Source organism: Meriones unguiculatus, chromosome 11, assembly GCF_030254825.1.
Source record: "Meriones unguiculatus strain TT.TT164.6M chromosome 11, Bangor_MerUng_6.1, whole genome shotgun sequence".
NCBI classification, from domain to species: domain Eukaryota; kingdom Metazoa; phylum Chordata; class Mammalia; order Rodentia; family Muridae; genus Meriones; species Meriones unguiculatus.
In genome coordinates, this window is record NC_083359.1 from 92,668,141 (window position 1) to 92,695,511 (window position 27,371).

Sequence of the window (27,371 nt, forward strand, 5' to 3'; positions counted from 1 at the left end):
ACTACTTTAAAGAGAAATGGAGTAACCTTGGTTGGAGGTCTCATCCATAGGCCTTTATTCCCATTAGAGCAACTAATAGAAGGCAGGTGCTGTGTGATTTTTGTCTTCTGTCACCATATATGCAGAGGGTTATCCTTACAGTTGCAGTGGTTGGATTGTGGGTCGAGATTAGAGAAATAGTTGCTCCGGGTGACCTGTGTTAACTGTCATGCTAAGAGTCTAGAGCACGCATCAACAAACACATTTTTATTGAAAATGCAGCAATATTTGTTTTCTGTATTAACTGTGGCTGCTTTCATGGTCCAGAGACAGAGCTGAACATTTCTAACAGGACCATATGGCAAATCTAAATCTAAAATATTTACTCTCTGGCCTGTTAAGAAAAATTCTGAGCCAGGTACTGTAGTAAGCACTGTAATTCTAGCTACCAGGGAGGCCGAGGTAGGAAACTGAGAGTAAACAGGTCACCCTAGGTATTTAATTTAAACGGGGGAGGGTGGGGAGGGAGTTCTCCTAGATCCAACAATCTTGCCCTTGATCCAGAGATGTTACTAACAAGGATTTCCCATCCTACAGCGCTGGCGAGAACCTGGGGTTGGGGCAACAGATGCGGACTCTGATGAGTCTCCCAGCTCCTCAGACACATCCGACGAGGAGGAGGGCCCAGACCGGGTGCAGTGCATGCCATCCTGAGGCCCCAAACATAGGAGGGATGGGCTGGGGCTGCCAGCCCAATCCTGCCTGGGCAACTCTTTTTCGGTCCCAGGCCCTTACATTCAACAGAAATGCACTTTGGACTTTTGTTTAAATAGAAGATATCTGAGGAGGACAGACCACAGGAAATTGAACCAGCAGAGAGCCCCTAGAAGTGAGAGAGAGATGAGACCGAGCCCCTCTGAGGTTCTATGGAAAGGTGCAAAGGACTCAGCAGAAATGGGCCTCTCCCTGAAGCCCTTTGTTTAGGGGGAAAGAAACAAAGCCTTTTGTAAACTGGCTTGGATAGGAAATGGGGCTTATTTTCCTTTAACCTCCCTTGTTTCTTTTGTGGGGGGGAGGGGGGAGGACTGGTTGTTCAGTACCAGTGGGCCAGAGAGAAAGGCAAGAATGCCATTCTCTTTGGCTTAGGTTTTTCACCTTTTCTTTCTTTTTTTCCCCCTTTTATTTTTTTGAGAAGTCAGGCAGTTCCTTTTTTTTCTCTTCCTTTCTTTTTTGCCCCTGAGCAACCACATCCCAGGGTCCTGTTTCTCTGGAAAATCCTTAAGAGTCCCTAACCATCCCAGTACTCTTCCCTTTCCACAACACTTATTCTCTGTATGTATCACAGTGTTTTGCACTTGACTATGTATCCTTCACTTTCTCCTCTTCATCCCATCACCCTCTAAATGGGGATCTATGATGGAGGTTGTGGAGAAATAGGAGGGGAAAGAGGTGGAAGAACAGGAAGAAGTTACCTCTTTTGTTTTTTGTGTTCAGTGGCAGCAATTTCCCTGTCCCTATCACTGTTAGAGGCCTAATTTTATATCTACAAATATATTAAAAAGCAAGTTAAACTTGGATGTATCAAGTTAAAATTATTGTCAAAAGTTTAAATACCTATATATTCTCTATGAATGCAATGCAATAAAGGGACTTAAAGGAAGATTGAGCGAGAGTGGTGATATAGAGGTAACACGTCAGCTTGTCGTTATGTATGGCTATCAGAACCTAGGGCTTACCCTTAGGTTTTACAAGGCTCAACAAGGAAGGATATTTAGCTGTGCTCTTATCTGCCTTGGTGCAGAGGTTTGGAAAAAAAAAACCAAGAAATTCTTTTCAACTTTGCCTCAGGTCTCCTAATTCTCTTAAGTTTTGTGGGGGCTCCCAAGATTGCTCTTCTCATTAGAGGCTCGCCTGTCTTTAAAACATGACTGAATTGTGACTTCAGGAAGGGCACCACTGCTACAGAGACTGTATCCTGATTCTTTGTGTGACAGAAAGCACACTTGCCCCCTCGCCTTTAGCTGCTTGATTCTTTAAGCATTAAATTATGCACCAGCTCCCTTCCTAAAGGAAGGATGAAGGGAAACCTTCCAGGGAATTGAGGGACAAGCCAGTAATTGGAAGGTTTATTCTAGTGACTGGCGCTTAAGACCCCTGTCTTAAACACTGGCCACTGAGTATGAAAGTCCTGTTAAATTCTTGCCCATAAATGCTTTTGCTGCTATCCTTTGCCCCTAGTTTCCACAAGATCCAATCAGGAATCCTGCACCCTAGGACAGCTTGGCTTGAGCACACTGGGCCAGGAGGGAGGGAAAAGAAAAAGAGGATAGTACTCCTCCACACACTTTCCCTCTTGTCCCCATCCTAGCAGCTTGGACCAGATGCCAGCCACTGGGCTTCCTTCCTGATGCAGGAAGTGTGTGGTACCTGGCTAGTGTTATGTGTCCACTGCTAGAGGGATGAGGAGGTGGGCTCAAAACCATGCTCTCTGAAATTCGTTGTATTTTTTTTTTCCCTCAGTAAAGCTTTTCCCCCTGACTGCTGCTTTGTGTGGTATGTGGTCCGTTTATTTATGGTAGAGTATTTGTTCCTTCCAGTATACATACATGCTTGATTCTGCCCATATTTAAAAAGCCCGGTCTGGGATATCCCTGTTGCTAGTGTTTGAGCTACATTAACAATGTTGTAATCAGAATAGTCCTGTTTATGTCAGTGGTACTTAGAGATGGGGACACACTGTTCCGGGGTATTTTCCAGGCCCCTGTTCTATACTGCAGTAAATAATAGGGAAAAGATCACTACATATCCCCTCCCAGTCATTCAGAAATTTCCCAAACTCTTAGTGACCCACAGAAATTCTAGAGTCAGTTAGGTACAGTACAGTCAGTCACCTTTATTCCAGGGTTAGAACAAGGCTGTGCATGCTGCAGACAGAGGAGCACAGGCTAGGGGCGACCAGCAGCACGAGGGTAGCAGGGTAGATCAGTCTATTCGGGCAGGTTAGTCTTTTTAAGGTTTGTGGGTTTTGTTTTGTTTTTTTGCCTTATAGAGAAACTGCTGAAAAGCACCCTCTCTTCTCTTTTTTTTCTTCCATAAAGTAAGCGCCATCTCATTCTTGCTCTCATACAACAATCCAGATGGAAGGATGGTTTATGCTTATTTCCTTTCTCCCAGTTGTACAAGTATCTCTTTTTTTAAAGGAGAAGCCAGGCAAGACTAGGGAGACTTAGGAAGGACCTTTAAGGCAAAACTGGAGGTGTGTGTTAAGGCAGGTGTCTGCAGCAGTGGCCAGAGGAGATGGGCAGACTGGGCTTGGCTAGGAGTTGAGGGTGCTCTAGCCACTCTGGCTTCTCTCTTCGGACAGCCCATCCTCCCCTCCCTGTGAAGTTTTGCTCCCACATCCTAAAAGCTCCTACCTTCAACTTTCTCTGAGCTTGTGTGTAAATTTAATGTTTGTTGTGGTTGGTTTAAATGCTTTCTTTTCTGTTTGGACTATTTAACAATTTGGCTCTGCCACTCCCTTTACTGTGGCATTCCCCTCCCACTCCGGCTCTGGCCTAGACAATAAGTTAATGCTAAAAACCACAAAAAAAGGGCAGACATGGCAGTGCGGGTTTAATATACATATATGTAGAATATATATGTACACACAGTTAGCACGGTCAAGATGGGGAAGGGCATCTTGGGACAGGTAGGAGGCTGGGTTCACTCACTGTACTCTAGTGACTTGGCTGTGAGGCATTCACAAGCCAAATGAGAAAGGTCACCAAGTCCCTTCCTGGATTGAATTGGGGTGGTAGTCAGTGCAAAGGAAACAACTGTAGTTAACCCTTTCTTGCTTGGGGAATTCTAAACTGGAGAGTGGGAAGGTTGTCTACAATATCCACATTGGGACCCTGAAGGAGTGGGCAGGTTGGGGTTTAAAACCTAAAAGGGATTGCATTCCCCAATCTCCCTAGGCTCAGGGTCAGTGTATTCCAACAGTCTGTATCTAGGAACAGAGAAGTAGAAAGGGGGCCTGTCTCTGCCTGCATTCCTGTCTCAGGCTCAGTAGTGCATGGTCCCAGCATAGTCTCCAGAGCAGAAGTTGGGGGCATCAAATACTGACTTCTCTTCTCCATGGGGTTAGATCTTTGGGGCCAGGAAAGGATCTAGTGGTCTTCTCATTAAGATTTCTGGCTCAAACCCATCCCAGGCCCATGGCAAGGGGAGGGACCACTGGCACTTGGGACTTCAGCCTAAGGAATAGCAGGAAACTGGATTCTAGCCAGTCCAGCCTAATACAAATACTGAATTCTGGCCTTTCTTCGTCCCTTCCAGGTGGAGGTTGAGTAGCCTCTTTACCCTCCCCCACTGCTTTTCTTTAGATCTAACCATCTCTCCCATACCTCATCTTTACCTTAGCTCCTCAGTGTAGGAAAATGCAGGTCCTTTCTGCTTCCATACTTTAAAGATGTGGGGGAAGAGTGGAGGAAAGGGGAGGAGGAGGAATGTGCCAATTTCTATTTTCATAGAAATAGCTTCTACCTCCCCCTATAGTGGGGAAATTAAGTTCCCCCTCCCCTGACTGCAATCCCCTCATGAGGAGGAGGAACTAGATGAGCTAGACAGACAGACAGCCAGAGCGTGCGCACACGCACACACACGCGCATAGTAAAGGGGTTAGGACCAAGTTAGTAAGTGGGTACAGGGCAGGGGGTTGCCCTAGCCCCTCCCATTGAGGATGGGGAAGGGAGTGGTCTGATGAAGATCCAACCTTCCTCCTCTTCCTCCCCATTGCTCAGGCCTTCTTTGGTGGGGGAGCCAATTTGATGATTTCTTCCTCAGAGGGCTGCCGGATAATGTCTGGAAAAACAAAGGGTAGGGGGGAGTCCAGGAATGGAAGTTGCCCAGCGGGCCCATTGAACACCAACCTCCACTCCCCAAATTCAGGATGACTCCTCTAAAAATACAGTCAGAGGGGAAAGGCAGAGGAATAGCTGTGCCAAAGGTATGGCCTCTTACCTTTGTACTTCTTGGCACTGGGGATGCGGGTTAGCTTGGTGTCCAGCTCATCCTCCTCAGAGATCTTAAGCACACGGGTTCTGTAGTCAACCACCATAGTGAGTAGGTCAGGACGGCGGGATATCTCAAAGATGTGCTCAATGTAGGAGAGGTTGTCTGGAGGAAAGCAGCTTGAGTCAGAGCTAGGCTATAGAGGGCAACTTCTACCCTGTCAAATTGGTATTCTTGAATCAAGACTGAGTTGCTTGCATTGGTTATTGGAGGGAACAAGCACAGTGAGAGGACTACAAAGCCAGTAGAAGAAAGTTCGAAGCAGCAGACAGTTCAGAAGGCTAATCCTAGGAACCACAGGTGTTTAGTCAATTAAATTCTGTACAGTATAAATGGAAAAAAAGGACTTTGGGCTAGATATCAAGTCCGTCTTGGGGTAAGAAGGGACAATAGAAAAGCTGCTTGCAAAATTAACCCACTCAGCCTGTCCTTTTTTCACTTTCTGCCAAATGAGTATTCGATACCACATGTGGAACAGGAAGGTGAGATTTAGAGGCAAAGAGGATCTGAGCCTAGTAAGAAAAGTTACTTAGGGCTGGAGAGACGGCTCAGTGGTTAAGAGCACCCTCTGCTCTTCCAAAGGTCCTGAGTGCCAATCCCAGCAACCATGTGGTGGCTCATAACTATAAGATCTAGTGCCCTCTTCTGGTATGTAGGCATACATATAGGCAGAACACTGTATAAATAAAAAAATAATTTTTTTTTAAAAAGTTACTTAAGTGAATAGAAAGCACCGACACAATCAGGATGGCTTGAAGATTATACATGCCATCAGATCATCTGGCTCCTGTCCTCCGATTGTTGCAATAGTCTTAATAGGTCCTCCTCCACCTTTCCTCCCTACTATCATATACTCTTAGCTAGAAGAGGACACACCTGTAACACAGCTACCTCTAATCAGACCCAATATTTTTAGTCCAGCTGTTCCTTAACAGGTACTCTGGGTCCCACCCTGGAAATCCCACTTGCTTTTGTGGGCAGTCTATTACATTATCTTGAGTGTATGAGTGTGTGTGTGTTACGGAGGTCAGAGGATTGCTTTGGGGAGTTGGCTCTCCCCTCTCACTGTTGGCCCTGCATGGCAAGTACTTCTGCCTGCTACCCTGCCAGCACTTGGGACCGTCTTACACACCAGTTTACCCTGCCAGTCCCAGCTGCATGTCACTGCTCTAATCCAGTGTCCCCCTCCCACCTCTAAGAAGCAGCAGTCTCTAAAAGTAGGTAAGAAAATGTTAGGACAGTGGTTTCAAATTTACCACTCTTAAATTCTGTTTTCATGTGCCGTTATATAGTGATGGCACAGGAGTACTGAAAAAGCACTTTGTATTGACACGGGCCATTGAAGAAACATGTCTAGAACCCTGGACACTCTCGGAACATGTCCACCCCGCCTTGTCATAGGGTTTCACTTTGTGTAAGGGGCTTGTGTTCCTTTCTGTTTGCTGAGTGAGCAGAGCCCTCTCCACCACCTTTGTCCAGCTTGTTGTGGCTCTCCAGGAAGCTAAACCAGGCACTGCCTGTAGTGATCTCCTCACTCTTCTCGCTGGGGATGTCCTCCTTGCAGGCTGACTTGAGCTGTTCCAGATCTTCAAGGGTGATGTTGTTGGTCAGGTCCTGAAGGAGAGTCCCGTACTCTGCCATGACTGGGGGTGAAGACGGTAAAGGGAGAGGTAGCTGAGCTTGTTGTATGGGGTCTAGTTCACTAACTGCCAATACTTATCTGTGTACCCCCAGCAACATGCACACACACTTTGTCCTGCCAGGGTGGTATGTACCTCAAATGTGGGAGTTTAGGAGAGTGAGCAGGTCTGGAGGAAGAAAAGGAAAACCCTACATAGACAGGAAGAAACTTAGGAGAAGCTAGGGGCCAGCATGGAGCCCAGAATGACAAGTCATAACCCCCCCCCCCCCAGTACACAATCTTTTTCTTCTTTTCCCTCCCTTAGCAGTAACCCTGGAAACAGCTCCCCTGACTGAGGAGGTGGTTACCATGGCAACATTCTCCAGACTTTCTTGCAGTCTCCAAGTCCCCCTCCCCAATTGCCCCACCTACCTACAACTCCTCCCCCTGTCACAGGCTTGCCTAGCAGTGAGAAACTAAAAAGGAGTTAGTTGAAGCCCATGTGTTCTAGCTTCCATTCTTCCCCAGAAGCAAAGGGGTCCCTCATTTCATCTTCCCACCACCCCACTGATGACTCATGTTGGATGGCTGCCTAGTTACTTGGCCTGATGGATCCCTGGCCCCTCCATTCTTAACCCTGCATTAGATTATTAGTCTTAGGATAGCAGGGAGCAATGGGCCACCCCCACCTTTGTGGAGCCCATTTTCTCCCTTGATAGTTTACTGGGCCCCAACTCAGCCTTCTCTCCTAGCCTTTGTGCTGTGCCTGCAGCCCCCGCGCCCAAGAATACCAAGCGGCTGGCTCTGGCCCCCTGCCCAGTTCCCATGCAGGCTGGGTAATGGGGGGAGGGGAGTTTGGATGTGGCTTTCCAGAATCTGACAGGAAGGGAACGGCTAACCTTTTACCAACATCTTCTGATACTACCTTCAACCTGGCCTCTCACAGGCCAGGCTAGATCTGACCTAGGCCTTCTTCATTTCATACCTCTCATGATCCTTAGGTGAGAAAGAACATTCAACGACACCCTTCACTAAAGTAGGAACTGTGGCTAAAATTAAAGTGTCAGACCTGAGGCCAGAGAGGTGGCTCAGAGGCTAAGAGCACTGGCCACTCTTCCAGAGGACCCAGTATCAATTCCTAGCACCAACATGGGAGCTCACAACTGTCTGCAACTCAGTCCCAGGGGATCTGACATACATGCAGGCAAAACAACAATGTACATTAAAAAAAAGTCAGACCTTAGAATATGGATTTGATAAAATGTAAAACTAGTGGTAAGCAAAAATCAGAGACCTAACTGATCATAGTGACTTATGCCTGTAATCCCAGCTCCCAGGAGTCTTGAGGCAAGAGGATTTCCTGGACCACTTAGCAAAATCTTGTTTCAAATAAGGACCTGTTTTCTGCAATGAGTATATATTTTTATAGTCAGAAAATTAAAGCACTTAATAAAAAAAGCAAACTATATCATAAAACATTCTGTGGCTAGACTAAAAGGTGGGCAAGGAGCGGAATGGCCTTGGACCTGACCAAAGCTGCCCAGGCATCACCCACCACTGAGCTGAAACTGGCAGATCAAAGGGGTCAGGTTGACAAACCTGTTTTCCTTGTTTCTGACTTCTGTTGTAGGGGAACTAAGGTAGAGCCCTGGGCATTGCATAGTAAGTGTGGACCCAGAAGTCCCTATTCCCAGCCCCCTACTTTGACTAGAATAAACAAACCTTCCTCAGTGGCAGGCGCCGTGACACAAACAAACAATAAGCCAGACAGCAGGGCTAGCACGACCCCCAGAAGAATCTGCAGGAAACATTTTTCCTCGCACACCCAGGTGCCACCAGACAGAAGGGCCCAGCAGTGGTCCTGCCAGGCAGGGCCAGGGACAATGCTCTCTGACTGTCAGCACCAGGAACCATCTCTGCCTTGAAATCTAGGTCACAGCAGCAAGCTCCGAAGCCCAGCCCCGCCTCCACCGATAATCCTAGGGCAGAAAAGGGGGTGTGGGGGAGGGGCCAGAAATGTCACATAGGATGGAGACACGAAGACCCTACCCCAAATGAGGCACTAGGACCAGACCCTCATTGGAAAGTGGGCCACACTGCCTTGTTTCCACAGGCAGGGAGAGTTTGTAAATACGAGAGCTGCTGTGGGAGGGAAAGTGTGCTGTGTGTGAATCTCTCGGGAGGAGTTAAGATTTAGGGCTCTGGATCTAAAACACAGCTCTACTGGGGAGGTAGGCGGGAAGGGATTAATGTGTGTAACACACACACCCACAAAGGTTGGGGGCACTGGGTAGGAGCTTTTCCAAGAGTAAAACATACAAGGAGGAATGTGGGCAGGAAGTGTACAAAGTGGCTGGGGAGGGGTGGTGTGTCCATGTGTGCATGCACACGCTGGTTTTCCTGAGTGAGAACAGGTATGTGGAAGAGACGGTTTGTTTGGGTTTTCTGGTAATGGGGCTAAGTCGGAACTAGATGTGTGGCTGTGAGGGCACTAACTTCAAGCTTACGTGTGTTCAGGTTTGATCCTGTTAAGAGTATGCAAGAAAATTTACGTACAGACACACATCCACAGTCACAGAAGAAAGCTGGCCTTGGAAAAGCTGCACATGAGGAATTCGGGAGGGGGGGCACACGACTAAGCAGAGTCCACAAAGCTGCAGCCTCCACTCAGCTGTTACCATAGCAACCTCAGTACAGAGTCCCCCCCACCCCCCAGTCATCAGGACAATGACACCACCGCTGGGAAGAGTGTGGGGAGCACTAAGGCACAGAAAGAAACCAATAGGGGCCCTTGAGGGAGCAGCGAAGGAGAGTCTGGAGTTAGCATTTGCCTGTGGCCAGGTGTGGCAGAGGCAAGGGCAGAGTTGTTAGGGAACATTTTTTTAGGGTGCAGAATCTCCACTCCATGACTTTCAGGTTTCACCAATCAGCTATTATCCCTGGCTGGTCAGTCTGGTTATGGTGGGGCTTGGCAGAGCTTGCCTCTTTTATCCTCAGCAAAGACTTAGGGCCTATGGAGAAGTCTACACTCCTGACTCCGAGTAATCCTCATCTCTGGAGCTCTGCAGAGGGCTGCCTCAGGAACACCCAGCTGAGGCCATTCTTCGGACAGGATACCAGGGCAGGAACTGGGAACCGGGGCTGAGGCTGCCAGGAAGTTAGGTCCCTTCCCTCCCATCTCAGTCCTTATTCTGTTCACTGCTTCCTCACACCTTCCTTCCTTCCTCCCTACCTCTCCTCAGCTGGCTCCAGGAAGACCCTTGACCACTGAGAATGCTGGGAAAGTAGAGGCCTTTTACATAAGGGATGGGAAGGCCAGCCTAATGAGAAGCAAGCTCCAAAGGAGCTCAGAGAAGCCTAGCAAATGGGTAACCACCTGTAGTGGAGGGGGCAGCACCAAAATAATTTGAGCATTCTGACACTAATTTACGGTAGATTATCCACTTTCCCCGAGCATTTGGTTCCGGATAGGAACCATAAAAAGGAAGCCTGAGGATTAGCCGATACCCCTTCCTCCACATCTGTTACAGCTGCTGAAGGCTGAGGGGAGGGGCAGTCCCATACAGATGCAAGGACCTGGAGGCCCTTTTGATGGGCTGGAGGCGATTCCTGAGCACTCTAGTCAGTCTTGTCTGAAGTTGGGAACTGAAGGAAGTAATCAACGGAAACAGGTGGGAAGGGAGTGAGTAGGGTTGTAGCTATTGTAATTTAAATGCTCTCTGGGCCTCAGATCCAAGCAGTGCAGCAGTTTCTTTCTTTCAGTATCTTTAACTGACTTCTTCCCCCAACCTTTTTATCCAGCTTTGGATATCTCACCACACACTTCTTCCAGTAACAAAGAAGAAGGCTTTACTGTTCCAAGGTCAGCCTAGGAGTAGGGCTCCAAAATGTACATCTAAAAAGAAAAACAGGTTGCCTCTGGGACTGGAAAGGGCCATGTCCAAGATGGAGGCAGCCAGGGATGGCTGACATTGGGATTAGGCAGGACAAAAGAGGGAGAGCTTCATGACTGTGGGCCCTGTGACTGTCCCTAGGCTAGCTGTTTATGTCTTTCCCAGTTTTGTACCCTCCTCATCTATTTTCCTCTCTCCCCAGTCATTTTTTAGTTTCTTTTTCTGCCTCTTTCTGCTGTCTTTTTTGTAATCTTGTCTCCCAGTCCTGTCCCACCTTGGAGGACCAAACCCAGGGCCTTGGGCTTGCTAGGCAAGCCCTCTACCACTGAGCTAAATCCCCAACCCCCCTTTACTCTTTGAATGGCACCCATACCTTCCTGCGCCTATTCACTCATTCCATTTGGTGGTAACCATGGATACATCTAAACTTCGTAAGACTCAGTGTCCCCACCCCAATACCCAGCGCTACCATACGGAAGGGATGAGCCTCCCTGCTAAAAAGTTTGATAGGAGGAGCTGAGTATGTAATGGTTGGCTACTGACTAGCTGGTGGAGATGACTATCTTGACATTGAACATGAAGGTGTGTGTGGGAGGTACAGTGTGACCCTGCGACCTTCTTATGTGTGACAGTACATGTACACCTGCTAAGCACAGGTGTCATCTAAGTAGGAGGCAACCAGGGAAGCTGGCAGCCTGGGGCGCACCGGCCGTTTCCCCACTAGAGTGTTTAACCACAAAGAACAATTAACACTAATCACTCATACAGCCTGGGGGCCAGACACATACCTAGAGAAACAAGACGCAAAATACCCACATGTTCCTTCCATCTCCCTGCTTTTACCATCCCTAACTTCTGATGTCCAGCATTCTTCCTGTTCGTGCCGTCACGACTTTCCTTTTCTCTGTGGTTCCCATAGCTCTCTGTCCCTTTCTCCATGTCTGTCTTCTCACACATTCCTCTCATTCTCTCTCTCCCTCTGACTTGGGTTCCATCCTTGGCTGACTCATTCTTTTCACCCTCTCCCTGGCTTCTACTTCCTCCTCCATCCTTTGGCCATATTGATGTCCAGAATCTAGCCACTCCCAGGTACCCCATGCTCTAAACTTAGAGTCAGTGAGAAAGGTCACAAGAAACCCCTCACCGGATACGAGCACTGGCTCAGCAGTCCTTGAGATATATTGTCTACTAAAGCTGTCCATAAAATCTGGGTGCGTTTGTGGACAGCGGCCCCTTCCACCCACTACTCAACATTCCTGTTCAGACTCATGTCTTACAGGCTCTGGTCAAGGAGACTCCACATTGGAGGCAATGGGTTGTGGTGGGTGGGTGGACGCGTAGTGCAGGGATGTTGTGATTTGGTTTGTATGAGAGGATGTATGTAAGTCACATGGGTGTGTGTCACTGTGTGGTTGGCTGTCTTTTTTCCGAAAGGTGTGTTTCTGTCCCTGTCGGTTTTGACACGGATTTTTTTTTTTTAATTAATTAGGGTCTTTACGTTGTCTACATCATTGCTCTGTACCCCCAACTCCTTCCTCCTTTTCTCCGGGCAAGCTTCCACCAATCCCACTCTCCCCAAACCTAGTAGGTTGGGTGTGAGAGCACACGAACCAGTTGTCCTCCGCCAGAGGAACTGAGGCAAGGCTGAGCTGAGCCCAGAGACCGCCTGCAGAGGCGAGTCCGAAGCTAAAGCGACGAGGGAGGGGCGGGAGCTGGCCTGGCCCAGCCGGCTGGGCGGGAAGCAGGCTACATCCTAATCCCCAGGCCATCGGACTCCCAAACTGCTGTTCAGCGCGGAATGGGCGGACGAAGCCACGCTGCCTGCAACACACTCCAGCCTCTGAATGCACAGACCCCATGGAACCTGACACCGTGGACCTGTCTGGATCCTCAAGCTCCCTTATTTGTCCCCTACGTCCGGGATCGTGACCCCCTCCAAACCCAGACCCCCCCCCATCTACTTCCTCCCCCACGACACATCTCCCCTATGCCCCTCTCACCGCCTCCGGAGCTGAGAGCTCAGGGTGCGGGCACTCCCGGGTCCCCGGTTCCTAAGCAGCGTCTGGAGCCTGCTCCTTGGCTCCTACCACCGCAGCCGCCGCTCCAGCCGCCGCCGCCGCCTCTTCCGCCCGTGGAGCAGAGCCTGAGCCCAGCACCGCCTCACCCCACCCGACTGGCCGGTGATGTCAGAGCCGGGGGAGGGGCGGGGGGCGGGGAGCGGAGAGGGGAGGGAGGAGGGGACAGAGACTGAGTGCTGGGGTTCTGGAAGGCTCCTAGGTTGGGGACAGGACTGGGATGGAGTATGGACTCTGCCTCTTCCCCTTTAACTGTGGAACAATCCTCAGATTAATTTTTTCCCAGTGGGTCACTTTCGTGCCCTCTGACCTTTGGATGAGTACGGTGGCCAGGACCCCCAAAGGCAGAGGCAATTTGGTTTGGGGAGTTTGGAAGGCCTGTGGCCTCTGGGTTCTCTTAGCTACTTTGCTTTGGTATTTAGAAAAACCTCCTTCCTAGCCTCTTATATCAGAGAGAGGATCAGTAGAAAATAATCAAGTTTATCCGGGCTAGGAATAGAAATGGGGATGGGGCAGGCAGTAGCAGGGGAATCTTTTTTTACTTGGCCAGGAGCCATTATCTCTTCTGGATGATAGCAGCTGGACCCCGGTGCTCCTCCTGCCTTTCCCAAATATACCCTCACACACTCACACCCTCCTCCCGACACACACACACACACACACTATGATGTAATTTTATTTTCTGGGGAAAAAAGCCATGAGCTCAGCATGCAAATATAGACAGCTAACAAAGCCACACTTAGCTGTCTCCTAGCTCTGTCCCTCTGCCTAGGCCCAGTGTGATAATTCTCACTTCCCCTCCACTTCAGGGACTTTCCTCCCCCAGATTCTCAGCCAGACTGAAAGAGGGAAGGGAGAATCAGAGAAGCATCCGATTTTCACCCCATCTCCAGCATAAGGGATTTCAGTTCAACTCTAGGTGTGTCTGAGCCTGAGAAGTATGAACATCTTCAATGTTTGCACACCACCAAGAACACCCATCTTGCCTCAGTTCCAGCTTGACAGAGACCCTTCTAGAAGCCTCCGAAGAGTCCTTCCTTTGTTGGGGCCACACTTCTGGGAGAAGCAGGCGGTGTTCCTGACACCTTAGGTTTCCTAGTGCTTCTCTTTGCTCTTCTCCCCCGGTGTGGCTGGCCGTTGTCACTTTGAAGATAACATACCCTCAGAATTTGCTTTTGCTTCTGATTCACCCTGCGCTGTAGGGCTAAAAAATCTAGCTTGTTGACCCATCTTTGAGACTCAGAGCAACATCACTTGTGCATGGACATAGTATTTAAATGAAACAAATCAGGAAGCAAGACACAGAGTATGGACTTTATGCTTGCTCTGTTTCCTTAGACAAATTAAGTACATAAAGTTCAGGATGACAGCACCCACTTCATAGCGTTCTTCTGAGAATCAGAAATATTAATGTCTTTAGGGACTGCTACCAGATAGGTGCTTTAAAAAAATAGCAAATCATCTAGCATTTTTCACTGACCTATACTAAGCAAACCCCACAATACTTCTATGATGTAACCTGATACCCAGTTGCTTATCACTTACCCATTATATGTGAACAGGTTGATTGAATGTTTGGCTTCTGTTCTGTACACTTCTGCCACTTTCTCTAAGAACAATCCCTGGATTTGAATGCAAGCCTCTCTAATCTCAGGGCTCATTTTTCCATACTTAGGCATCCAATAACTTCACGCTGCCTTAGCAGAAACTGTCATACATGATGTGGTGGTACACACCTGTCATCTCCAGACTCAGAATGTTGAAGCAGGAGGATTCCCACCTTGGGTTACATAGTGGTACCCTATCTGAAAACACAGACTGAGCCTCTTTGTTTGGAAGCTCGGTCGGCAGTTTGGCTCTTTCATGCTCCCAATGTGAATGTGCCTACTCCCACCTGAACCTATCCTGGGGTTGGATGACAGGTGTAAGTCTAGGGGAGACTGTTCAAAAGTCAGTGCCTCCTTATCACCATGAGCTCCACACAGTCCAGCTTCTTCCAAACGCACTCTAATTATAAGTTTCTGATTAGGAATGGGGCTTCTTGCCTCTGCCTTTACGTCCCCTTCCTTCCCCAAGTCTACCCTGGCTTTTGCTACCAGATGAAAATTTGCCTTTCTATCCCAGTCCATAGGATTCAGTTCAGACACCTCCACAAGCCAACCCCACTGTGCCTACCCAACCTCATGGACACAGCTTCAATTTCTTTTCATTTTTCTGCTGACCTCTGGTGTCGCCAAAATGCCAAACACACCCTGTTAATGCTTTTGTTTTTGTTTTGTTTTGTTTCATTGACTGGAATGTCCCTGTCCCAATTCCTTTGCCACTAGACAAATCCAGTTCTTCAATTTGAAGGCCCTGAGAAGGTTTGTTTCTATTGTGAAAGTCACCAAGCTCCCTTTTTGTTTTCCTGAGACAGGGTTTTTCTGTGTAGCCCTGCCTGTCCTAGAACTTTCTCTATGCACCAGGCTGGCTTCCAACTCACAGAGATCTGCCTGCCTTTGCCTCCCAAGTGCTGCAATTAAAGGTGCGCACAACCAGAGCCTAGTGTATACCAAGCCTATTGTTATCTCTTTTCTTCCTTGTTTTTTCATTTTCTTCTTTAAACAAAAATGGAGATAGTTCTTTATGTCGCAGGCCCTATGGAAATAAAGAGAAAGCCTGGGTTCCTGCCCGAAGGACTCGGTTTAGTGGCTGTGTAACTGAAGCACCGGAACAGGGTGTTTAAGTACCAGAATGGAGGGGTGTACAGAAGGAAACAGCAGGACCAACGAGGTCTGGGGAGACCTCGCTCAGAACAGACAGTGACCCCAGTCCTTATGTTCCAGTAAAGAGCTGCAGGGGCCTGGGGCACTGTTACATATTCAATTACATATTGATCAATTGCATATTGCTGTGTTCTTCCTCAGTTGTTTAGGGTGCTTGCCTTGACTTTTTAGTGAGACTAATCAGCTCAAGAGCAGGGACGGGCCTGGCACTTTCTGTTCTTCCAGAGCCCAACAACAGCACTGGACAAACACCATGTGTTCAGAAAACGCTTGTTGACTGGAGGCCGATGATAAATATCCAGGCTTCCCTGGGATAACTGCCTGCAGAGCCCCGCCCCCGGCCGATCAGCTCCCTAGCTCATTCCTAACAAGACACCCACAGTTAAATCTCCTATCCAGTGGTCACCTCCCTCCTGCCATAAGGGTGAGACTTCAACAGCCAACACCTGCTCATTCTGCCCCAGATTTCTTTATTAAGGCCTTGCATTTGACCCAAATACATTAACAGGAGAGGGCTGAGATGCAGCCCCTGACACAGTACCTCCCTTCCTCCTGGCCAGGGTCAGGACAGTGAGAAAGCAGTAAGGTGTGAGGGATGGGAGACTGTATTGACGGAAGGGACAGAGAGATGGCAAATCATAAGGTATGGGGAGCGACAGAAGAGAAACAGTAGATACAGAAGAGGTACGGGATAAGAGACAAGGCAGGTGTCTGAGGAAAAGCAGCTCCTTTTCTCATCAGCGAGGGATACCAGGACCTTAAGCACCCTGTATGCAGACCATAGTCGGCCCTATAGTAGAGAATGACCTAGCGTCCCACGGAGCTCGGGGAAGTGCGTGGATGGTAGGAAGGTACGTGTAGAGAGCAACTGGGGCTGGTGGGTGGTTGCCACAGCAACTAGTCATCATCGTCATCGTCGTCGTCGTCGTCATCATCATCGTCGTCATCATCGTCATCCTCTGTGTTGATCTCACCCTCCAGCACATCCTCTAGCCAGTCCTCCAGCTCCTCAGCAGAAGGGAGGTCCTCCTCATTGTCCATCTCCATCCATATGCTGTCCGCCTAGGCAACGGCACAGGTAGGGACGGAAGCTAAATTCAGTACGCATCTGGACCTTCCTCCCACTCCATTGTGCATCCTCTGTCCCTTCCCTGCATCCTTCAGTGGCCAGAGAAGCTATCCCATGGAAGATGAGAGTTAGAATGGTGATGGATACGAGTGCAAAGAAAAGGTGCTTTGGCTGAAAACCTCCCTTCAGTCTGTCTGTCTTTACTGTTGCTGTACTGAGCACCAGGAAGCATACATCTCTGTCATGTCTATGATGTAAAAGCAGTGAGACTACTCATGGCAAGCATAATAAAGTCAGAGGCTTTTAACATTCAAGGATTTTCATAAAATGATTTTCTAGTACAAGCTTTGGTGATTTTTAAACTCAAAAATTCTAGTGTATTCCCAGACCTGATATCCACTACTTTTGCTGCCTTTTTTGTTGTTGCTGTTGCTGTTGTTGTTTTTATTTTTACGATGTGCTCTTGATGGCTCACACCTTTAATCCCAGCATTTTCGAGGCAGAGGCATGTAGATCTTGGAGTTTAAGGCCAGCTTTGTCTACAGAGTAAGTTTCATGATAGCTACCTAAAAAACAAAAACAAAGAAACAAGAAAAGATGTGCTCTTGCTTTGTAGCTGGCTGGCTGGCCTCTGATACTTGCTACGTAACTAGGCTGGATTTAAACTAACAGCAGTACTCCAGCCTTTGCCTTTCCAGTGCAGAAAGTAGAGGAGTAGAGTTATGTACCACCATGCCTGCCTTTGCTTTAGACCTTTGATCACCCTTTACTCTGAATTCAGAGACTTGTATATGTCCCTGGTTGAAATCCTGTACACAGTTGCTCTCCACTGTAATGCTACTTTCTCTTAAACTACTCCAGTTCTCTCAAGCAGAAAGCCCTGCCTTGCTAGCTAGCATTTTATTTATATTATTGTAAAATTTACCAGAGCCAGCCTTACTTGCCTACTCCATAAGACTGAGAATACTCAAAAGCTGTACTACTCAATTCAACTCAACAAATAAGTGTGTGCTGTGTGGTCATCTGAAGATTTCTGCTTTCAAAATGTTCAGAATCTGCTGGAGGAGATAGGATGCTATAAGACAAATTCTCAATGCCAGTGACCTCCAAGTGTGCCACAGAGGGAATACTTCCAAAGTGGAGGACAAAGAAGTTGAACTACACTTTGAAGAATGAACAGGTGATTCCAGTGAGTGGATGGTTCAAATGTTCAGATCTTGCATTCCTACCCCACAGGTCCAGCCATTGGACAGGAATGTCTCCTGCTCCCGGGCAGGGCTTGTTTCCTAGGTAGCATCTGCACTGAGAAGCACTGGTGCTCTGTCTAAGGCCAAACCACCCTAACCTCACCCAGTCCTGTCTGATCTTGGAGGCGAAGCTCGGTTGAGCCTGGTTAGTACTTGCGTGGGGGATGAGCTGGTGGGTAGGCAGGAGTGAGGAAAGGAAACTCACGTCTGTAACGTTGACAACTCCTATTTGGGGAGCTGACAAGTCGATGTCAAATGTCTTCTCCCAGTACGGGACCAGCTGTAGAGAGAACCAAATACAGCAACTTAATACAGGTTAGGAGAACAGGAGTCCGTAACAGGATGCCAGTCCGTCTAGGGAAAAAAGGAGGCAGGGTGAGCTGGTAATGGGTAGAGGGACAGACCAGCAGTGGGCCGCAAAGCTGGAGGTAAAGTTAATCGGTGAAGGTGTAGAAACTTCAAAGGAAAAGGATGAGGAGGACAGCTTTTCTTTTCTGGGGAGAAGAATGGAAACGCCTGCTTTGTTCCTGGGTCTGCTTATGATTGGCCTTGAACCTTTGAGCAACTCACTTCTCTGGGGAGAGCCCTCAGTTCCTACATCTCTCTCGTTTTTTGTTTTTGTTTTTGGTTTTGGTTTTGGTTTTTTTCACATTTGTATGAATGTTTAGCATGGGCGTGCATACCTTCAGAGGCCAGAAGAGGGCGATGGATCCTCTGTAGCTGAACAACCACCACACATGGGTGCTGAGAACTGAACTCCAGTCTTCTGGAAGAGCAGCAAGTGCCCCTAACCACTGAGCCATTCTCCAGCCCAGTTCCTACATCTCTTAACATAAGAACTTAGACCTGGCAATCATCAGTGCACGTCACATTCCTGTTTGCCCATTCAACAATAAATGTTAGGTGCCGGGGATTCGGCTGAGAACAGAGCCTTCTCCTGGGACGCGGACTCTGCCGAGTCTCTGAATTTATGCACAGCGTTGTACTCAGCCGCTCTGCAGAGCCCTGCTCTTCAGCTCTGGTCCATTAATTACCTGTCCGCCTCTGATCCGGGAGTCACATACCACATCCCATGCAGTTTACCTCTCATCCCCTTTGCCCTAGCCCAGGATGCCCTCGCTCAGGATGCCCTAGCCCAGGATGCCCTCTGTGTCTATGCTGTTCGTGAACATGAAGCAAGCATAACCTTGTGGGTCCCAAGCTAGGATGTGGGGAATAGGAATTCTGAAACAAAAAAGGTAGCCCAGTCCAAGTCCCTACTTTAGGACACCAGTGCTCCAGCAGTGTCTCTTACCAGCGGGAAGTCATCAGGGTCAATCCAGATGATACTGAGGTCAGGGTTTTCAGTGTTGTCTTGGGCCACAGCCTTGAGAGTCTCTAAGAACTCGAAACCGTCTTGGAAGAGGCAGAAGTAAGAAAAGTGAGGTGGAACAGATAGGAAAAGGACACAGGAGACAAGAGTCCAGACCCGTTTCCCTGCCTCCAAAACCAACACACTTCAAAGCCCTTGGCGGCTTGAAGACTCCCAGGAATGCCTTCCACAGGAGGCCTATGACCCAACAGATACGCCAACCGCCCCTGCCTTCCCCCACGGCACGCTAGCGTTCCTTCCTCACCGGGGTCAGCTTCCTCTGCAAAGGCCACAATGTGGATTCCATCTAGATCATCCTCCTGTTGGAAGATGAGGAGGGAAGCCGGGTTAGAGCTGGGGGATGGGGTGTGTGTGTAGGTCGGGGGTCAGAGAGACCTCACTGTTCTCCTGTCCAGCCCCCTCAATGTTCCTTGAATCTGAGTCATGGAATGCCAGGTTGTGTTTTCCATGGTGGTGACTCTTTTCGAAGTAACAGCTCTTTCAGCTCTAGCAATCCCTTTACCCCAGAGTTTGAGTCTGCCTTGTCATATGTCTGTCACCTGAGACATGATGTATTCTTCGGTTATAAAAAACAAAACAAAACAAAAAACCCAGCTTGCTCCTTGGCTGACACACTGCTTTATTTTATTTATTTATTTATTTATTTTTAATTTTTTCCCCCTAGTAGAAAGGCACAAGGAAGAGCAGGGACAGTCATTTCCAATACTTACCATTTTACCCATCCCTGCTCCCCAAGAACCTGGTCCTGGGTAGAGTCACTCACCCAAGTCTCATACATACTCTCAGGCTTCAGCTTCCTCAGCGTTGATCTAGGAGAGACACAGGGGGTCCCTATTCAGTGGGCAAGAAGGACCTCTCTCTCTAGAATGTCCCCACAGCTGAAGCCACCTCTGGGTCAGGCCTAGGGCATAGACAGCTTGTGCCAGAACAAAACCAGCTAGCAAATCTAAGCTCTGGGCATCAGGCCCAGATCACTGCATGACTACAAAACAATGGTCAGTGGGGAAGGGTAGGATGGCTGGAAGAGAGACTTTGGGAGAAAAGGTAAGAACAGCATAGTCATTTTTTCATTCACTCATTCAGTAAAATTGATAGCCTGAGCTCAGTAGAATTGCGTGCCTAATTGAGCCAGGCCCTGGGTTCACGTCCCAGTACCAGGAAGGGGGTGGAGGCTGATGAAGGTTATAAGTACTGAGTTAGGTATTGGGTAGAGTTACACTATACAATATGTTGGCCCCAGTCAAAGAGGACAAAAGCGAATGGAAGGGGGTAAGTAGTATTTAGACGGATGAGTGGAAATCTAATTGTAGAGTCACATGAAGGACGAGAATTACGTGAGTATAGGGCAGGCTTTCTTAGCATCAGCTGACATGGAGGGAGAGGGTGTCCTGTGCACTGCAGGATGCTTAATAGTATCTCTGGCCTCTAATTACTGAATACCAGCAGCACTCCTCACAGCCAAAAGTGTCCTGGAAACATTGCCTAACAACCACTGGAAGGCAAAAGCCTTGGCCCACTGGCCACGCCCTCTGCTAGTTGAATGAGAAACTGCTAGAGAAGGAGAAAGGATATGGGACTGAGTCAAGGCTTAAATCCCAGTTCTGACTCTTTCCCATTGAAGCCTCTCTCACCGAGGATGCTAAAGGAATTAACTTCAACAATAGGGAGAAGGTACGTTTCAGTTCCTGGTTAGAACAGGCACTCACTAATCTGTTGACATTACTTAAGTTGTAAGGAGCCCCACAGTCCACACATTTACAGAGGACTAAGTGCTGGGAACAAAATATAATGGGGAAGTGCTAGCGTGTCAATGCCCAGAAGTGTATTGGTCTCCAGCAGAGTCCTGCTTCTTTGTTGGCTTGTTTCCCAGCCCACCTCACAGACTGGTGCTCTAGCACCAGAGGAACCTTTTCCACAGAGGGCTGCCCAGTCCCCACCTCCTGTGCTCCTCCACGAAGCTGACAATCTCCTCTTCACTGTTGGGTTTGTCTGGGATGGTCACAGGCTCATCCATGAAGGCCTCATAGAAGTCAATCTCATTCAACTTGAGGGTCAGCTTCTTTGCCACCTTAAGGAAGTAGACGAGAGTTGTGGAGTCGGAGATGCCGGGTCAGAATGAGAAACAGCGTAAAGGGGGAACAAGTTGCAGAAAAGGAATGAGAAAATATGGGTCTGTGTCACTGGGTGAATGACTTAACTTTTCTGGGCTTCATTTAACAAAGGTGGGTTAGACAGTCTAATTGCCCATCTTTCCTTCAATTCCATAGGAGAAGGAAGGAGAAATTTGGGGTGGAGAGTGCCAGCATGTAGAATGGCACACCAAGACTCCATCAATTTTTGGAGAGAAGGCTGAAGGTAACTTAAGGGTGTAGGGAGACATAGTGAAGCTGCAGGGAAGAGAACCTTGCTGTCGAAGGTGGCGAAGAACGGGATGTAGGGATGAAACTCCTCAGCTGCGTCCTCGTAGGCTTTGTAATCTGAGGAAGGGACAATCATGTTCAGGGTCTGCCAGAGAATCACTCCCCTCGGCCTCTCCGCAGATCTTCCTTGACATGTGGGTCTCAGAATGAGACCCATCCCCTCTAAACTCTAGTTCTCAGAGAATAAAATACAATAGAATTGTGGAGGGAGCAGTGGAATGCCGGGGGTGTTTGGGAACGGCCCAGAGTGCAGAGAGACGGAACAGATGATGGCGCTGACCATGCCAAAGAGAGAAGAGGGGCTGGGATTTCAGAGCCATAGATTTAGCTTAGCCACGCTGAGGAAGCGCATCGGGAGGGTAGGCTGAATGCAGGGTCAGAAAGGGGAACAGGGGGGCTGTTACCCACGCTCTGAGTCTTTGCTCTTGAAGTAGCCAATGAGCTTGATTTCATCCTCGATATTCTCAAAGGCCTGCAGCTCTCGTTCCCCCTCAATCAGTTCCACAGGGTCTTCTAGGACCTGGAAGAACACGGACATCGAGGAGGAGACCATTTCTGTCCTCACTGATAGGACCCAGAAATGTGAGGGAGAGAGAGCTAGGGGAAAGGCAGGGGACGAGAAGGGGAAACAGATGTGGGTATGTGGCCTAGGTGTTGTACACTGTTAATGGTGTGTATGTGTAGTATGTATTGTGCCATGTGTGTAATGTGTATGTTCTGTATCTTCTATTTGTGATACGTTGCTGTATGTGTGGTTTATATATGGGTGTGATGTGCAAAGTACATGTATGATGGTAAATTGTATATGTTCCATGTTATATGTGATTTGTGTGTTACAGGTCATGTGTGCTGCATATGACTGTGCATTGTATGTATGTTTTGTGTCTGGTATATGTGGTACATATATATGGTGTGTGATATATATTATATGTCATCATATATATGTGGTATATGTGTGTTTTGTGAGCATTGTGTCTGATCTGTGTGATATATGCATGTGATATGTTGCATGTGCTGTATGACTGATGTAGTATATGTGTGTGTGTGTGTGTGTGTGTGTGTGTGTGCGCGCATGTGCATGTAGGGGGTATATAGTAGGAACCAAGGGGCATTGGAGACTTGAAGGCTGTCAGGCTCCGGGGAATCCTCACATCAAGCAGAAACTCCACCAGAGTGTCTGCAGAAAACTCGCCATCATACTCAATGACTTCATCTCCTTTGAACACATAGACGCTGTCCTCTTCAGTTAGTCCTGGGGAATGCATGGGAGGGCGGTTAACTAGGAGCGCAACCTTCCCACAGACCAGAGTCTGACTTCTGGCTACAGCCCACTTGATAATCCTGGCAGACTTACCCTCCACCTCTCCATTTCTCTCTGCATCTGCCTTACACCCTTCATTCCCAAGCCCAAGTCTGTGAATTTAGCTTAGGAGCTAGTGTCACAGCTGAGGAAGCTAGGGAGAAGCTGGGGCTCAGGTAGGGTCTGAGGGGAGGAAACTGGAAGATGCGAATTCTGCTCCTTTACTCTGCCTACATAGACAGGGACAAATATTCCTGCCAGCTTCTCTGAAGACTCTAGTAGCTGATTCTCTGCTGTTGCTGTCCAGATGCCTTGTTGCTAACTACCCTTCCCCCAACCATATCCGGTGTCCAGCCTGTGCTGCCTCCTGGCGGCTGGTGGTGTAATATTTGGGCTCAGCTAAGTGGGGGAAGGAGGGAGGAAATGGGGAGGGGAGGAGGGGGAGGGAAGGGGGGAGGAGCTCAAAAAGGACTTTGTAGAAGGTCTGACTATGCCTGTATTTTTTTTTTTTAATTTTACCTTTCCTTCCAACACCTGTTTCTTTTTTCTTTTTAACTAAACATTTTTAGGTTAGCATACAAAGAAACTCCGTGGGTTTGTTTTGGTTTTTTTTTGTTTTTTTTGTTTTTTGTTGTTGTTTTTGAGAGTTTTACTATGTAGCCCCGGAGGCTTGAGTCAACATCCTCCTGACTCATTCTTCCACGTACAAGTATGGGGCACCATGCCCAGGCTCGTGCCCAGCCTTAGCCATTTTCTAGATAAGTCACCACCTCACCCTGTTCCATCTCATGCTGGGATTAGAGCATGGGTCTCTGTACAGAATAGCCCCCAATGTCAGACACCCCCCTTCCCACTTTAGGATAGGTGTGGCGGAAGAACTCCTGAGCCCTCAGATTCCACCCAAGTCCCCCATCTAGGCCTCTCCAGTCTTGCATTCCCCTTTGGCTTCTTGCTCCTCCTCCTCCCTTACCTAGTTTCTTGGCCACAGCTGCATCCTTCTCAGAGTCCACCAGGCCAAAGCCAACACCCTTGTCTTCTAAGACCTGGGCTGCTAACTGGAAGAGTCATGAGTAAATTAGCCCCTAGAATTCTTATTAACCCCTTCCCCGTTTAATGCCTTCCCATCGTCGGGTCAGCTGAAGTGCAGGCCACTCAAGCACTGACCTTGACCATCTGGTTAGGATACAGACTAGCCCCAGGCACTCATAATCCTGGCCTCACTTTGGTTCCACTTTTTAAAAAGATCGTGCATATTTACTGCTCATTGCCATGTTCCTGAGGGATGCTGTGGAGTCTCACAGGCTGGGCCCTGCCTTCCATCATGATCAAACTCAGCATGGGTGAATGTGGGACCCTGGGATCCTCAAGCAACTCCTAAAGTGAGAGCTGTGGAGAATGGGGTGTGTGGATGGGGATGGTCATGCTATTGAGGGGCAGGAAAGGCCAGAAAGTCAAGAGGTCACTGTTAACCCCTAGAAGGAGAGCCACTGGCAGAAACTAAATAGCACTCTTCTTCCAGGCCCCATTTCCTCCTGTCACAAAATACTTCTAGCTAGTCTGTAGGCTATGGATAATCACACAGGCTGGTCACTTACCCAAAAGCCTCCCCACCCAGCAATCTGACCATTCTTTCTGCTGAGGGCATACTTCACTGCCGCACCCCACCCAAGCAAGGCAGCTCAGTGATACTTAAGGGAATGGGAGGGTGGGTGGCAGGTGGGTGGCAGAGGCCACTGAGCAATCAGGACAAAAATACTTGGCTCATTAATCAAACAGCGGTTTCCAGAGCCCAACGGGGCACACAGAAGTGCAAGTTTGGGGCCTGGTGTCTTATACTGAAATATCCCAAGCTCTGTGTAAGGTGGGGCCTCTCTGTATCACCAAGCCAGAGAAGTGCAGATAAATGAAAAGATATCCCAGCTCCCTTAAGGATGTGTGTGGCCACATGTTCCAATCATAAGGCTCTCTCCTCCTCCTTCTGTTAACCCTCTCTGCTTTGGGCCCAAAGTCATAGTGAAAGAAAAGATGGGGAAGGCATGCTGAAGCCTCCATTACAAGGATTTTTCTAGTGAGGACATCTGTGTGATCCAAGAGGGACAAAAGAGGAATTGAAGGAGGGAGGGAGGCTGGGCTGGGAGGCCCGTGGGAGGCCTCTAGAAGATATTTAGTGATTATATATATATATATGTATATATATATATATATATATTAGTCAGCTGCAGGCAAAATATCAATTGTGTTTACACTTCTGCTGTTTGGGTATTGGAGTACAGCCCTAAGTGTGTAGAGAGGGGGCTATTTTGGCTAGAAGAGGACGTTGGTGGTATGGAGCTCAATGCATAGTGCTGTGTGCAGCCGCCATCACCTCCCCCCACCCCAGCCAAACCTAGAACCCCTGCCTCCTACAGCATGGAGGGGGCAGCCCCCTAAAGTTACCAAAAGGGCAGGGCCTTGGTCCCTGAGTCTCGTTCTTTTGGCTAAGGCCACGTTCCATTCACCTTCTTGGTAAAGACAGAGACCCTGGGATGCTGTTCTTACTCCAGCTCCCACCCTCAGACGTGGGGCTCACAGAGGAGAGCGGGCGTGCTCCTCAGGCCTGCCATCCTCCACTCACCTCCAGGATCAGCTCCTCCATCTCAAATTGTCTTTGTGAGGCCTTGTCGTCCTCGGGAGGCTCATGGTAGAGGAGGGCCAGCACCTCATACTTCTTGAACACGTTCTTGTAGTTCTTTGCGTTCACATTGATCACACGGTCCACACCATCGTACTCGGGGAAGTCCAGCCCTTCCTCCCCCTGGACCCCCGACTTGGGTGTCCCCAGCACCAGTACAAACAGCAGTGCCAGCCGCAGCTTGGACACTGCTCTGGCCCCCATCCTGTCAGTAGCTCTCATGGAGGTAGTAGGATCTGGGTCTGCTCTCCTGGTCCAGAGGAGGTTAGCTGAAGTAGGGAGGTGCCCCTGGATACAGAATCCCGAGTTAGGGGCTCCAGGTGGGGGTGGGGTAGAGAGTAGGCCAGAGCAGTAGACAGAGGACACTGCTGGGTCCTGGAGAAACTGCCGACAGAGCCAAGAGAAAAAAGGGTCAGGAGGAGGAATAGGAGCAGGGGCGGGGAGGGAACCGGAGCTGCCCCTTGAAACTGGCACCCCTCAGTCCCCACCTGGTCCTGTCTAAATATGTCCCTGTGGTTGGCAGGAGAAATGGATAACCTTCTGAGGCTGGGACAGCTCCATGAGAGCTTGAGTCCTCCCACTGCCTATACCTCTTCTCTAGGTGCCCAGCAGCTCCTTCCTTCCCCCTCCCCCAGTGTCCAAGGCTCCTTAGCCCCTGGCCCCATGCAGGCCTAAGAGCTCATCGCCATATTAAGAAAGGGAAAGGGAGAGATGCCCGATCTAAAAATAAGACCAGATGAGTTAGGGGTAAGTGAAGCTGGGCTTGGGGGAGGGGAGGTGTCGGGGTAACTGGGGATCCCAGGATAGGACAAGGCTAATCAGAAGCAAGTGCAGGTGGAGAGGACACAGTTTGGGTCAGAGGCTAAACTGATAATGCAGGATGAAATGGGGGAGAATGCGGCATTTCTTCTGACCCCTAAAATCTGGCGATCTTCTATAGGTAAAGTCTATTTCTTTGATACAGAGGAGGCGGGGGCAATAAAAGAGCATTCCAGACTCCAGGAAAGAAACCCTTTGCAGTTCCCTTTAAAGAACGTAGACCAAGGATGAGATCATTCTCTGAATAAAAGATGGAGCGGAGTCCAAGACCAGAGACCTGGCTTAGCTCCAGTCAGTTTCCTTTGCTTCACTCAACAGTCCTAACTCAGGAATGTAGGGGGAAGGACAGGGCTGGCCCATATTCCATCCTGGAGTGATGGGGACTTGGGCTTTGTCTGCCTGTCCAGCCCACTGCTGCTTGGTGCTTCCTCTCTGAGTGCTCTGCCCCCCCCCCGACCCTGTGGGGCTCTGTTTCTAGGGCAAAGGGGGCAGAGAGGATTCCCCAGCCTGCATGCTTCTACAGAGAGCGAATAGCCACTATTTATTCCTACGTCTTGACAAGGCACAGATGATCGATATAAGTATGGGAAAACATTAACGTGAGGTAAACTGGAAGGGGTGGGCCCTGTGCCCTTACCCAAGGCTGTGGATTAAGTCTGTGTGTCTGAGGTCCAAAGCAGAGCTGTGAGAGCTGTAATTTCAGGCTCCTAGCCTGGAGCTCAAGAGTTGAATTTTGCTTTGAGTACCTAGCCTTTTATGAGTACCCTTTTATGGCCTTCCAGGGTTCATACTATACCTAGATAAACTGAGGCTCAAAGGGAGATCATGGAGCGATCACTTTAAAGTCACACTTCCTTGTGCCCAGTGAAAGGTATTTCTCATTTTAGAAGGATGGTGCTTGTTTTGCATCTAGGTAGAAGTATAAAGTTTTGATAGCAGAATAACTTCTTTCATGCCCTTGGAGCAGACCATACACAGCTAACTTAGCATTCTTAAGAACATGGCAGGAGGAGGTCCAAGAGGGGCAGCTGTCACCGTATCAGGAGAGGCCAGAGGTAGCCCAAGCATGGCACTGGAGCTGAGGA

The 27,371-nt window shown here is 48.7% G+C and overlaps 3 protein-coding genes across 5 annotated transcripts in view; 1 reads left to right on the plus strand and 2 right to left on the minus strand.

The window, feature by feature from the left end:
* Positions 1-2,518, plus strand: part of Dcaf8 (DDB1 and CUL4 associated factor 8) — a 43,441-nt gene extending 40,923 nt beyond the window's left edge. For both annotated transcript variants that reach the window (XM_021650595.2, XM_021650594.2), the window contains exon 14: positions 577-2,518. In XM_021650595.2, coding sequence (XP_021506270.1) covers positions 577-693 — 117 coding nt within the window. In that variant the 3' untranslated portion in view covers positions 694-2,518. The remainder of the gene's footprint in view (positions 1-576) is intronic.
* Positions 2,519-2,852: 334 nt separating this feature from the next.
* Pea15 (proliferation and apoptosis adaptor protein 15) lies at positions 2,853-12,687 on the minus strand. 2 transcript variants are annotated; one of them, XM_060364694.1, is made up of 4 exons: positions 12,549-12,687; positions 6,570-6,677; positions 4,984-5,139; positions 2,853-4,824 (listed from the first exon to the last, which is right to left on the minus strand). In XM_060364694.1, exons 2-4 carry the CDS (start codon positions 6,673-6,675, stop codon positions 4,760-4,762), a joined length of 327 nt encoding a protein of 108 aa, XP_060220677.1. In that variant the 5' UTR covers positions 6,676-6,677; positions 12,549-12,687; the 3' UTR covers positions 2,853-4,759. The 2 variants fall into 2 exon arrangements, with proteins under 2 accessions (XP_060220677.1, XP_021506272.1); XM_021650597.2 differs by having other exon boundaries at positions 6,504-6,677.
* A 3,151-nt stretch (positions 12,688-15,838) lies between these two features.
* On the minus strand, positions 15,839-26,233 carry Casq1 (calsequestrin 1). The gene is made up of 11 exons (XM_021650600.2): positions 25,411-26,233; positions 23,767-23,851; positions 22,648-22,748; positions 21,905-22,016; positions 21,480-21,553; positions 21,014-21,144; positions 19,840-19,885; positions 19,321-19,375; positions 18,999-19,099; positions 17,910-17,984; positions 15,839-16,450 (listed from the first exon to the last, which is right to left on the minus strand). Exons 1-11 carry the CDS (start codon positions 25,687-25,689, stop codon positions 16,286-16,288), a joined length of 1,224 nt encoding a protein of 407 aa, XP_021506275.2. The 5' UTR covers positions 25,690-26,233; the 3' UTR covers positions 15,839-16,285.
* Positions 26,234-27,371: the final 1,138 nt, after the last annotated feature.

Bases quoted from the DNA above. Each gene is read 5' to 3' on its own strand.
- Pea15 (XM_021650597.2), bottom strand. From the start codon at position 6,675: ATGGCAGAGTACGGGACTCTCCTTCAGGACCTGACCAACAACATCACC. The intron at 5,140-6,503 runs GTGGTGGAGAGG...GCTTTCCTCCAG, and splicing joins CCACAACAAGCTGGACAAAG to ACAACCTCTCCTACATTGAG. The intron at 4,825-4,983 runs GTAAGAGGCCAT...TTGTTTTTCCAG, and splicing joins CAGTGCCAAGAAGTACAAAG to ACATTATCCGGCAGCCCTCT.
- Casq1 (XM_021650600.2), bottom strand. From the start codon at position 25,689: ATGAGAGCTACTGACAGGATGGGGGCCAGAGCAGTGTCCAAGCTGCGG. The intron at 22,749-23,766 runs GTAAGGGAGGAG...TGCATTCCCCAG, and splicing joins AGCTGTGGCCAAGAAACTAG to GACTAACTGAAGAGGACAGC. The intron at 21,145-21,479 runs GTTCTCTTCCCT...TACTTCCTTAAG, and splicing joins TCGCCACCTTCGACAGCAAG to GTGGCAAAGAAGCTGACCCT.